The 14,555-nt window shown below is 35.3% G+C and overlaps 1 protein-coding gene across 1 annotated transcript; it reads right to left on the reverse strand.

The window, feature by feature from the left end:
- Positions 1-13,145: 13,145 nt before the first annotated feature.
- LOC107561735 (protein FAM181B-like) lies at positions 13,146-14,212 on the reverse strand. Its single transcript, XM_016246208.1, has one exon. The coding sequence runs from the start codon at positions 14,210-14,212 to the stop codon at positions 13,670-13,672; it is 543 nt and encodes a 180-aa protein (XP_016101694.1). The 3' UTR covers positions 13,146-13,669.
- Positions 14,213-14,555: the final 343 nt, after the last annotated feature.

Raw genomic sequence — 14,555 nt, forward strand, 5'->3', positions numbered from 1 at the left:
GGGGATGGGATAGAGTCGTTGGGTGACAGAGTTGTTGTCAGCTCATGTAGTGTGTGACCCCCTGTTGCGGATCATTTACGTAGTGTCACATTGTGTGATGAACACCACAACGACTTCATGACAGACAGCAAGTCATGTAGACTGAACAGCACAGTGATCTGCCGACATTTAAGTCGTGTAGTGCGAACTAGGCTTAAGTCAGGCCTGCTCATCTGTTTGACCTATTTCTCCTCACCTTATCAATAAATACTTTATCTGTGGAAGTTCAGAGTTGTCTGGCCAACTCAAGGTGACCAATCATTTGCATTGTCATGGTTAAAACCTGCTGCAATGTCTCGTTATTATTAGAAAAAAGGCATAACAATGTATGTGCTAATGAGGAAGGATTACACTAGTCAGTATCAACGTCTTGGAAGGATTTCCCTGAGCAGACAAAACAACATCCAGAGTTTGCACCCGGGGAAATTAATCTGTTTCAGACGATTGCACACATAAAGTGCCAGAGCATTATAAAAAAATATATATATTAACTGGTAGCGAATTAAATGCCTTCCACTTTTTTGAATTTCATGTTAGTGGAATGACGCAAAGGCAAATCCATTGCGGTCCGTCACATTCTTTCCTTCAAAATGAATACTGGCTAAATATCTGAGGAAGATGATGACAGGCATATGATATGTGCCAGCCATCGGGATGAGAGCCGAGAATCTGTGCCTTTGAATTAAGGAAGGCCCACACAGATTGAAAGAAATAGTTTACCCAAAAATGAAAATTCTGTCATTTACTCATCTTCATTTCTTTCCAAACATGCCAACAAACCATGACATTTTTCCCCGGTGGAATACTAAGGGTGAATTTTGGAAGAATCTTCTCGTAACTGTTTTATACAATGACAGTTCATAATGACCAAATCAGCTCAAAATAGGACAAATGAGCAGCAAAAGACTTTTGGAATGACATGACGGTAAATAAACAATGACAGAATTCTCATTTATGAGTAAATTCTCTCTTTAAACCTATAAAGCCACATGTATCATTTGATAAGGCCATTAACATGATCAGTACTTTCTCTGAAACAATTTCGTATCTGTATAAAATCTACTACATGGCTTTATAATGTGTTATGGCCACCACAAAAAAATGCTCAAATTATTTAATCAATAAACTAAAGGAATTAAAAATTAAAATATCAGTTTACTAAGATTAAGAGAGTAGAGATTGATATTTAGTTATTTTTTTGTGGAATACTAAGGGTGAATTTTGGAAGAATCTTCTCGTTACTGTTTTATACAATGACAGTTCATAATGACCAAATCAGCTCAAAATAGGACAAATGAGCAGCAAAAGACTTTTGGAATGACATGACGGTAAATAAACAATGACAGAATTCTCATTTATGAGTAAATTCTCTCTTTAAACCTATAAAGCCACATGTATCATTTGATAAGGCCATTAACATGATCAGTACTTTCTCTGAAACAATTTCGTATCTGTATAAAATCTACTACATGGCTTTATAATGTGTTATGGCCACCTCAAAAAAATGCTCAAATTATTTAATCAATAAACTAAAGGAATTAAAAATTAAAATATCAGTTTACTAAGATTAAGAGAGTAGAGATTGATATTTAGTTATTTTTTTAATAATAAAATACATTTTTGTTATACATATTTTAAATATGTACATTTCTCTAACTAGGAGAAACTTTTTTATTTATATTTACTATAGCAAATAGAGTAAATTATATGTGGCTAGTACATCCTATCATATTTTTTATATATTTATATGTATACCGATAATATATTCACTGCTTTATATACTACTGTTTTCATCCTTTATTGCCATTGAAACAAAACTCAAAGGTTATTTTGTGAATAGAAATAAACAAATGAATAGAAATAAACAAAAATGTTTTAAAGATCAAGCTTGATGTATCAGATGTGATACAGGTCTTTTTTTTCCTTTTATAGACATTCGATTTTTTTTTCTGGATTTTAATCAGAATTAGATTTTTATTATTAGATTTTTTTTTTAAATGATTAGATTTTTTTAATCATAAAATCAGATTTTACAGAGTTAAAGTTATGTGATAAAGCCACTGTGAAATTGTTACTTAACACAAACACAAAATAGCTCTACAATATGTCATAACACAGATGTCATCAGCTGACAGGTGATCCAAACATTTAGTAAAGAAAAGCTGGCAACATCTCCAAGGCTTTTAAATATTTAGCTCAAAAGTCATCAAAGATATCTGATTCATCCCACATATTTCATCTTGGTACAGCTCACTGTTTCTGTTTTATGTTCACGATTACAAGAAACCTGGAATGAAACAAAGCAGGCAGCTATCAGCAAAGATCAAAAATTCATTAAAAGTGGAGGTTGCCCCCAATCTACAAACACGGGGTGGTTCAATACCGACAGGAAATGCAGAAATAATGCCACAAACAGGCACTCCCATCTAATAGGCACTATTCTTTTGAACATCAGTACGATCAAGCAGAGTGATGTGAAAAATGCCGCAAATTTATGCTTTAAAGCTTGAGATTCAAGTCAAGTCAAGTCAAGTCACCTTTATTTATATAGCGCTTTTAACAATACAGATTGTGTCAAAGCAACTGTACAGCATTAATTAGGAAACTAGTGTGTCAATAATGCAAAGTGACAATAGTAAACACTCATTTTTCAGTTAAAGGCAGTTCATCATTGAATTCAGTGATGTCATCATCCAGCTCAGTTCAGTTTAAATAGTATCTGTGCAATCAAGTCGACGATATCGCTGGAAATGAAGTGTCCCCAACTAAGCAAGCCAGAGGCGACAGCGGCAAGGAACCAAAACTCCATCGGTGACAGAATGGAGCAAAATGAATACTGGCTAAATATCTGAGGAAGATGATGACAGGCATATGATATGTGCCAGCCATCGGGATGAGAGCCGAGAATCTGTGCCTTTGAATTAAGGAAGGCCCACACAGATTGAAAGAAATAGTTTACCCAAAAATGAAAATTCTGTCATTTACTCATCTTCATTTCTTTCCAAACATGCCAACAAACCATGACATTTTTCCCCGGTGGAATACTAAGGGTGAATTTTGGAAGAATCTTCTCGTTACTGTTTTATACAATGACAGTTCATAATGACCAAATCAGCTCAAAATAGGACAAATGAGCAGCAAAAGACTTTTGGAATGACATGACGGTAAATAAACAATGACAGAATTCTCATTTATGAGTAAATTCTCTCTTTAAACCTATAAAGCCACATGTATCATTTGATAAGGCCATTAACATGATCAGTACTTTCTCTGAAACAATTTCGTATCTGTATAAAATCTACTACATGGCTTTATAATGTGTTATGGCCACCACAAAAAAATGCTCAAATTATTTAATCAATAAACTAAAGGAATTAAAAATTAAAATATCAGTTTACTAAGATTAAGAGAGTAGAGATTGATATTTAGTTATTTTTTTTATAATAAAATAAATTTTTGTTATACATATTTTAAATATGTACATTTCTCTAACTAGGAGAAACTTTTTTATTTATATTTACTATAGCAAATAGAGTAAATTATATGTGGCTAGTACATCCTATCATATTTTTTATATATTTATATGTATACCGATAATATATTCACTGCTTTATATACTACTGTTTTCATCCTTTATTGCCATTGAAACAAAACTCAAAGGTTATTTTGTGAATAGAAATAAACAAATGAATAGAAATAAACAAAAATGTTTTAAAGATCAAGCTTGATGTATCAGATGTGATACAGGTCTTTTTTTTCCTTTTATAGACATTCGATTTTTTTTTCTGGATTTTAATCAGAATTAGATTTTTATTATTAGATTTTTTTTTTAAATGATTAGATTTTTTTAATCATAAAATCAGATTTTACAGAGTTAAAGTTATGTGATAAAGCCACTGTGAAATTGTTACTTAACACAAACACAAAATAGCTCTACAATATGTCATAACACAGATGTCATCAGCTGACAGGTGATCCAAACATTTAGTAAAGAAAAGCTGGCAACATCTCCAAGGCTTTTAAATATTTAGCTCAAAAGTCATCAAAGATATCTGATTCATCCCACATATTTCATCTTGGTACAGCTCACTGTTTCTGTTTTATGTTCACGATTACAAGAAACCTGGAATGAAACAAAGCAGGCAGCTGTCAGCAAAGATCAAAAATTCATTAAAAGTGGAGGTTGCCCCCAATCTACAAACACGGGGTGGTTCAATACCGACAGGAAATGCAGAAATAATGCCACAAACAGGCATTCCCATCTAATAGGCACTATTCTTTTGAACATCAGTACGATCAAGCAGAGTGATGTGAAAAATGCCGCAAATTTATGCTTTAAAGCTTGAGATTCAAGTCAAGTCAAGTCAAGTCACCTTTATTTATATAGCGCTTTTAACAATACAGATTGTGTCAAAGCAACTGTACAGCATTAATTAGGAAACTAGTGTGTCAATAATGCAAAGTGACAATAGTAAACACTCATTTTTCAGTTAAAGGCAGTTCATCATTGAATTCAGTGATGTCATCATCCAGCTCAGTTCAGTTTAAATAGTATCTGTGCAATCAAGTCGACGATATCGCTGGAAATGAAGTGTCCCCAACTAAGCAAGCCAGAGGCGACAGCGGCAAGGAACCAAAACTCCATCAGTGACAGAATGGAGAAAAAAACCTTGGGAGAAACCAGGCTCAGTCGGGGGGCCAGTTCTCCTCTGGCCAGACGAAACCAGCAGTTCAATTCCAGGCTGCAGCAAAGTAAAATTGTGCAGAGGACGCCACTGGCTCCTGTGGTCTACAGCATTTTCTCATGAATAACTAGCTATTTCAGCTATTTAACAATGCTTTATGCTGTAGCAATAGAGAATGCAAGAGCATTCACCTGATACACGAGAGAGAGAGATGTGATTGAGTTCTCTTGACTTAAATCAGTAAACAACCACCCACAACACACTAGTAACACCCTAAAAACGCCTCAGAACACCTTAGCAACCATATCATCGCCATCGTATTTACTCATGCATTATTGAAGTGCAAAGAATAAGTGAACATCAGGAATAAAACAACATATATGACAAAAAGTGCTGATGTTGTTATTTGATTACCTTTAACAGCTTGCCGCTACCATTGGTTGTTTGTCACGGCAGTCAAGTACAGGTTATATTGATTATTTTACAATGACTTCTACAATGTTTTATAGCCAGAAACATGTCTACTCTTATAATTAAAATGAACTATGACTGTGAGAAGTGAAGTAATAATTACAACTGCTTGTCCATTGCGACTTGAAATTATATATTTGATCAAATTCACCATCTTTTTTCAGTTCAGTGTTCTGCAGTGGACACAGTTTGCTAAAATGGTCTGAATTAATCCAATTAGTCATAAAAAATTATCAATGCACACAGAATGACCATAAAAGAGTCTAGCTGAAACTTAACTGGCCCACATTGTGGAGTGTTCAGAAGAGAGCGTCCTTCACCTTTGAGAAGGGGCAGATCTGGTCATTACGAAGGAGAGGTCTATGGTGGGGAATGGGATTTTCTGCACTTTTATAAGATCTCATTCCTCTCTAAGGACTCTTCAGGGTTATTAAAGCCCTTTTATAGATGAGATCAGGACATCATTTGCAATTTTAGATTGGATCTTGCTTTCAGCGTGTAGCCCGACTGTAAGGAGGATGTGGACAATTTGCATCACATAAGAGCCAGCACAGAATCAAGTTGTTTATCATTCAAAAAACCTTCAGCCGTCACATTCAGATTACACATTGCCGTCAACACCACATCTTTACTGTACCTACAGAAAGCCCACATGTGATTTGATACATTTGGACCATTTTTGCTGTTTTACATATGGGCCACTTCAGGCTTACATCCATTTTGTCCGGGCCATAAAGCCAGCAGTGCCATATCATTGCCTTAAGTGGCCCACATCTGCATGCTATCTGGGGGTACATGCATTAAAATGGTCTACTAAGCTTTAATTCATAAAGTTATATCATATTTTACAACTTTGTTGCCATTACAACACAACAGCTAAAACAAGAACAAACGTATACCTCAACTACACAAATTTTAATAGAAGAATTAATGTGAGTGCTTTTATAAAATAAGCTTAACAGTTTTGCTTCTGAATGTTCCAAAAAGAAATTGCCACTTCGCTTATTAATGCCTCACCATATGAACTTGTATTGAAACCAGAATATTGCTTTAAGTGATGTAAAGTAAGACAAAGAGATCAAGACAGAAAGCAATTTCAGAGGAAGAGCAAGTTATTACGTTTGGATTAAAGATTACAAAGATATCTTGCAATATTGGGTGATTTGGATTATTTGGAATTATGTGCACCGAATTGTTCACAATTAGTCAAGTCAAGTCAAGTCAAGTCTGCTTTATTGTCAATTCTTCCACATGTACAGCACATACACACAGAGAATTGAAATTGCGTTACTCTCAGACCCTTGGGTGCATACAGATAACATAAATACAGATTAAATACAAAATACAAAATACAACTATACAAAATACAACTATACAAATATACAAATAAGGTAGTCCGGAACGCTGTTGTTGAGCCATGTTTCCGTGAACACAAAAACACAACAGTCTCTTACAGTCCTCTGAGTTGAGCGTAGTAGTCGGATGTAGTCCAGTTTATTGTCCAAAGAGCGTACGTTAGCCAGTACGATGGTGGGGATAGCCGGCTTGTGTGGGTTAGCCGCTAGCCTAGCCCGGATACCTCCGCGCTTACCCCTCTTCTGCTTCCTCTCGCGCCGCTTGTGGCGCCTCCGCTGTGGGCGAGATGCAGCAGTGGGGGTCGGTGATGGAGTGGGCCTCCGGAGCAGACCGAGATCCCGCAGCTCTTCGGCGTGCGCAGAGTTTAACTCTAAAAATGTGGTTCTGCCGACATCGAGCAGAAACTCACGACAATATGCGCGCTTGGAAACAAATAGACGCGACGAATGCGTACAAAAACACTGCGACTCACAAGACAAAAAACACGAAAACACCTTTCTTTAGACTAGGAATATGCATCAAGAAAGTAAATATGGGTTTCATGTTGAACCTAACATTTTCAAGATGCACATACAATCATTGTTATTTCATTTCGATGTTTCGACTTTGTTAGGGAACATAGTTCCAAACATTTCCCTACACTAATGCGATACATGCAGTATATGATGATTTGAAACACAAACTCTCTAATTTATAAACACACTGGAGAAACACGTTTCTCATTTCTGCTGCTCTCACATAATGATATCCTTGACATTTATCTTACACCGTGACCTTCCAGCATTGGGGCAGACATCCGGCATTCATTAAAGGTGTCATCTGAATCCACTGCAGTCGTTAACAGCAAACAGTCAGCTTGTTACAATTACTTTCACTCCTCTGCAAATTAGACAGATGCAGTATATTGTTTATTTATCATTGCAGCACACTGCAGAGAATTCGAAATAGAATTGGGAGATAATGCATTTAGACATGGGTTTTCTAAAGTCTTAAAAACCCGATCCAAACACGTAGGAACATATTCTTGTGAAATTTTAGCTGTCCAGTGATGAATGAAAGGGCTACAAATGGTGTGAATGCAGAAGACTATTTCACTGCAATAAAACCAAATCTCTCAGAGAGAAGCGTTATGCATGGGTAAGAATGAAACAGAGTTTCCTCTGTCTATCTTCTCTTATTTCATTATGCTTTAGGGAAAGAAAATAAATCTTGCAGCTAGACAGGAAGAAGTATTTAGAGGAAGATTTATTAGTGTGATTTAGCCTGGAGGTTTGTGCCAGTCAGTTTAAAGGGGATTTGCTATTCCTGCTGTTTAGCAACATTTTCCTTTGATTAAGACAAAATTGTGACAGCAACAAAGACTAAAATTGTTGCAACATGTAAAAATGCAGTCCCACAACATTTATACATGCAATTAAACCAGATAAGACTGATTAGTGGTGGTTGCTCCCCTAACTTGCGAGGAGCATCACTGTTGCACATAATTAAAGTTAAGGATTTATTAAAACGTATTTACACTTTGGTGTGTACACTCTAAAAAATGCTGTGTTAAAATTCTTAACATGATCTGATACACTTATCTTCATAGCGGCCAACCTACTTTCTAATTTCCTTAGAAGCAGAAGAAGGTCCAAAAACAACACACTCTTGTCTTATTAGTATTAAGATGAAGAAAATTGCTTGCCAACCAGGCTCTTATCTCACCTAAACACTGAGCAAGTCCATCAAAGGATTGATAAACATTTGGATCTATTGGGATATATAACTGAGTGTGATCTGCATATAAATGATACATAATATTATATTTACGAAAAATTGAGGCCAAAGGGCCCATATATAATGAAAATAAAATAGGCCCAAGTATAGACCCCTGTGGCACACCACTATGTAATAAAAAAAACAGCCCAATTGCTGGGTTTGTCCCTATTTTACCCAGCACTGGGTTGTATTTAACCCAGCATTTTTTAGAGTGTACTATGCTGTTTGGTTGGACATGAATGATATCTCTAGACTTGTGGCTTCTTGAGAAAAGATGTTCTAAAGCAAGCAGATTTTTCACTTGGCGGACGGGCAAAACAATCCTACTGACTTGCATTGAAGGAGCAACGCTCTATCACCCAGAAGCCCTAGCAACACAATGCCCTAGCAACCATTTGGCAATTGTCTAGCATTAATAATCACTCTTAAATCACTACTAAATAGTAGGATACTAATGAAAACATAGTAAAACATTTAAAAAATAATAATAGTAAAACCAGATTAATAATTTAAAGGCCAAACATACCTAATTAGCAGTGATCTATCAACTTTCTTTGATGATGCATTTTTGCTGTGTTCCAATATGCTGAATGTCTCATAGAGAACCATGTGCGATGTCAGATATGTGAGCTGTTGAAAACATCGAAAAACCTGTGAATGTCATGCTGTAAGTCAGACACATTACAGTTTCAGCAAACCACAACATACAAACACCGCGGGTCAAGAGAAGGTGAAGTGTGAAGAGTGTCACTATAATTATCACTTATCAGTAGAAAAGCATTGGTATCAGAATAGATTGTGATGTTAAACAGCTCACCTGTGGATGTGTGTGTGATTTTCTTTTCTCTCAGGTGAAACATCACGTTTCTGTCATGTTATGATAAACATCTCCATGTGAAGCAGACAGATATGAATACTTGTGTGGAATCAAAACCTGTAGATGGCTTAGTAAAAAGTAATATATTTAAAATACATTTATTTCATACTAAGTACAGTTCAAATCTATTGACATATCGCTTGAGACAACTGATATTATATTATGATATTTTTATACTGAAAAAAATATATAATTAAACTTTATTTTGTAGTATAACTTGTGCACATTTCTTAATATTAAGCCTAAAATGTGTTTTAATGTCATTATTGATGAGGACTATATGATCTTTGAATGATATCAGTCTTAAATGCAAGATATTTAAAGTTTACCTGAAGTATAGGCTGCTTGCAAGTTGCAATAGTTCCACTTTAGCACAATCAAATATACTTCAGTATATCTTTAGTTGGACTTCAGCACTACTTCCGCACAGTTAACGTGCATTAATTACAAAATTAGTTCTTCCAATTAGCAGACTTTAAATGTACAATTGCAGTGTATTTTTATTAAGTGCATAAATATGTAAATGTATTTGTAATATACTTAGCATGCATATTTGAAATACATTTTAGTATATTTATTTTATATTTATATTTATATTTGTTTTTTGCTGAAAATTAATCAGTCGCAGTGTTAAGACAGGGGAAAAAAATTAAACACATACACACTACCTCAAGAATATCGCCAGAAGTAACCACAAACAAAATGGGCGTTTTCTTCAAAAAAATTTAATCTTTCTTCTTTTCTTTAGGTCAAATACTCCTTATTCAAGAAATAAGATTGGATGTCAAGAAATACTTGCACGCATTTGATGAGAAAACTCTACCCCATGATGCATCTTTTTAAACATGAGAAGGCACAACAGGTGGGCCTCTGCTTTGCCTATAAAACAGATGCTGTTAAACTGCCATTTTGTATGCCCAATAAAACAATCACACGTGTTATTTCTAGAACCATAAGATAATCTTTAGGTAGCAGTCCGTACTCATAACAATCAGAATTACAGGGGGGGAAATGCATTATTATATTCATGTTCTTTTAATTTAGTCATATGCTTCATATATCTTCCCTTCATATATCCTACTTTATTAATTTCCTCTTACATGAAATAAATATATGAAACATCAGTGGGATGAAACAAACTACAAAGAAATATCTTATTTTAATTATACCGTAGATATCAATAGTGCGTCCTGCTGATGTAGGCTACTGTAGAGGAAGGGTTTGCTCAAAGCAGCAATAGCCTACTGCCATCTTGTGTAAATGAGAAAAACAACGACTAATTCTGCAACATAGTCATGTGATGATTGTGTGAGGTTTGTATGATGTTGTAAATCATTTCACACCATGATCTAGTTATGCACTTGTTGAAAAAACCAGCATATGCTGGTTAGGTATGTTTTGATGCTGGGATGCTGGTTTAAGCTGGTCCTTTGCTGGTTTATGCTGGTCCTTTGCTGGTTTAAGCTGGTCCTTTGCTGGTTTACAGCAAAGGACCAGTCCTTTGCTGGTTTACAACAAAGGACCAGCTTAAACCAGCAAAGGACCAGTTTAAACCAGCAAAGGACCAGCATGAACCAAGAAAGGACCAGCAAAGGACCAGCATGAACCAACAAAGGACCAGCTTAAACCAGCAAAGGACCAGCTTAAACCAGCAAAGGACCAGTTTAAACCAGCAAAAGACCAGCATGAACCAACAAAGGACCAGCTTAAACCAGCAAAGGACCAGTTTAAACCAGCAAAGGACCAGCATGAACCAACAAAGGACCAGCTTAAACCAGCAAAGGACCAGTTTAAACCAGCAAAGGACCAGCTTAAACCAGCATCCCAGCGTCAAAACATACCTAATCAGCATATGCCGGTTTTTTCAACAGGGAAAGCACGCTAATATCGTAAACCTGAGGTGAGAGATATAGCTAAGCATTAAACATCACTGTTTAATAGACCTAACGGGTGAAAAAAAAGTTCTTATGATACCACATGACTTGGATTAGACTAGAGATTACTTTGCAGGATCCATTAAGGATTTTTGTAAATAAGGTTGCACAATTAAAACAAAACATAATTTAATGCCTAGACATAATTTAATTTAGCGCCTAATTTAAGTCTAAATTTCATTTTAAATTAATTTTTTTCATTAATTGCAGCACTAATGTTTTAACCTGATATGTTAAAACGTAGTAGGTTACATTTATTAATTAACTATACTAGAGCCGTGTGCGCGCACACACAAACAGTGGTAAAACCCACAACACCTTTTGGTCGATTGTGAATCTGTAATACAATTGTGGATAATTGTGGATCTGAAAGAGCTAGAGCAGAGTTTCTCAACCAGGGGCTCATAACGGAACTGTACAACATTATTATTGTCAATATATATATATATATTTTTAATTGGTGGTAGTGCTGGTGGTATGGTGCTACTTTGTCAAATTAGACTGCAGAAATATACAAATATAATAATAATGCCCTAAAATGTCTATTACTTATTCTATTTTGATTAATCAAAGCAACATTAATATATTAGTGAAATATAAGACTATCTTTATTTTCAGCATTAATGCATTACATTGTATTAGTAGTTACCAATGCCAAAAGAACAGATTCTACAGTGTGCTTTGCTGACCATAATTTATAATATATCTCTAAATGATAAAATGATAGTTTGAGCATGATGGGAATTACATTTGATATGGTATATATATATATATATATATACTTGCATAACAGTTGTAGACCTCTCTTGGCCAACAGAGGGAGCCATAACTTGAGAGGTGTTACACCCTTTTGTTTGCTGGTTGAAATCCTTACAAATTCGAATGAAATGGTCATACCTGCACTTGATGATAAACCTGTCTTTGTACTGTTTTGAGTTTAATAAACGCATATTTATGTTTGCTATGATAAAATAAATAAACATGCAAAGAGATCTTTTCTTTAATAGACATAAAGACCAGCTTTATTTTGTCCCATTACTTCATGACCAAAGAAAACTTTAATCCAGTGCCCCTGTAAATTCATAGATTTAGGTGTACTATTCATTACTAGTAAACAGACAATACGTACCAGTTCTTGAAAATGTAAATGTCAGACAAACCAAATGTTATTTTGATTCTGTAGCTACTGCAAACAAGAGTGTATTCTTCACAAGAGAGTAAAGAGTAAGCCTAAACACTAATTTCAGCATATAAATTATGAACACGATTTTTTAATCTTGGCAGATGCATCCCACATAAAGTTAATTTAAAACTACAACTAACTAAAAAATGCATTAGCTTCATGTATTTTAACTATTTGTTGATTCCCAGTGCAGTTGGAAATGTCTGATTCCTAATTTAATTCAAATTATAAACCAATGTAAGACCATAGTGTTACAAAACAATGTTGTAAAGTTCCTGCTTTCATGTTGTACCATTTTCCATTTCTTTAGGAATACAAAGAAATGCCTAAATCCAGACCTAGAACTTTTTCTGTGATGTATATCTAAAGTATATTCATTCAAACATTTACTTTAAGGCAACTGTAAGTCATTACTTTAGATGTGCAAACCGAATATTGCAAATTTAGCAGTCAACAAACAATAAACTATGGATTAACAGTGATAAAAATAAAATATAGACCGATTGTCTTGATTGCCACTATTGCAGGATGTTGCATATATGTTTTTTTTTTGCACTTAAAATATATAAATGTCATGGTATTAAATACAAAATATCAGACCAAGTGGTATTTATTTTTTAAGGAAGATAGCACACTCACACAAAACATTTGGCAAAAAAATATGGTTTGTATTTAAATTATAAAATAACCAATATACTGTTTAAAATAAGACTTTAAACATGGTTGTTAAATCGTAGTGGATCATGATCAAAAAATAATTAAAATCTTTTTTTGTTTGCAGATGCCACTTGATTTGATATATTTATTATCTCATGGCAATAAACCCATACATTTTAAGTGTGGCTTATGCGTTCAAATACTTAAAGGGGTCACTGTATATTTGTGACTATTTAATCTGTGATATGTTTAAACAAATTAGCAGAACCCCTTGAGATCAGCTCTGTAACAAGCTTCAAATTGCTAATAATATAAATCAAACAATGCATGTTAAAGGATAAGAGGTCCGAGGTGTTTTTGTTGTTTTATTTACATGGAGCAATATAATTAATTTCTGAAGCATGTAGTTTTGTTAAGTTATGATTAGAAATCTGTAAAATGCATTTTGTTTTCATTAAATAATTGGTGAAAAGTTCGTCCTTAGATGCAAAGACCTTCTCAAGATTGTAAACCTTTTACAGGTGGCTACTGTATGCATGTTATCCCATCAAGCGATGTTTTAAAAGGGATCCTTAGCTGGTTTTGAGTCAAATGTTTTAGGATTAAAAGGGCAATTACATGTAGGTAGCGTCCTTTGTCAATACCATACTGAAAGATGCATAAGTGTTTTTGTTCCAATGTAATGTCTGAGACACAAAAAATCTCTGGCTTAAAGAGAAGAAAAGCTCCCTCTGTTGTATCCGTTCACTAAATCGTAGGAGACCGAAGGAGCGGAGCAGTCTGTAAAGAAGTTTGAAAAGGTAAGTGCACATGGCGAGCTCTGTTCCACAGGCACGCTGCCAGAAAGGTCTGTGTGAGTATAAAGATTTGGCTGTACTGGTACTGTCCGCATGTCTCCTGACTTTTTGGGGTTGCTGCTACAAGTGCCCCAAGGCTCAGTGTACAAGAACCCACCACTTACAAAATGGTGGGAGTCATATGGCTCGGGGCCCACAGTCACCTCCTGTTGAATCCTGATAGGTGCGGTGTGGAATAGATCCTGCTCCGAGACCATTGTGCTGTAGTCGGGTCCAAGAAGCTCCAAGAACTCTGCTGCATCCGGAGTCCCTCGCTCCAGGTCTTTGAGCGACATGCCAGAAGTAGATGTAACTCTGGAGCTGTTGGCCGGCTCCGTGAAGAAGGATGGAGGAAGGTTTCGATGCCGCAGCGGGGGCTTCTTGGCCCTCTCTCCTCGTACAACTTGACAAGACATTCACAACATGTGCATTAGGTCCTGAATAAAGGTAAATGGAAATACATGCTTTGGGACAGGTTTTTCTACATGTTCCTCAAACTTCCTACAACTATTTCAATCTGTTCGCAATGGAAGTTGATTTCTCATGCATTCCCGCACCAGTGGGAATTTTAGCCTCTGCCTGATATTTGACTAGAGCATCCGATGATTTGGTCCTTGCATGAGTAGAAATTTAAATCCAGCAGAAAACACTTGTTGGGAAAACTTATAAAGAAGAAAAAGCAATCAACAAGGTCAAACTAAGTTGAACAAACTCAGCTTTACATATATGTAATATATAAGGAACATGTAATACAGTTTT

Source organism: Sinocyclocheilus grahami, unplaced genomic scaffold, assembly GCF_001515645.1.
Source record: "Sinocyclocheilus grahami isolate Dianchi unplaced genomic scaffold, SAMN03320097.WGS_v1.1 scaffold790.1, whole genome shotgun sequence".
NCBI lineage: Eukaryota > Metazoa > Chordata > Actinopteri > Cypriniformes > Cyprinidae > Sinocyclocheilus > Sinocyclocheilus grahami.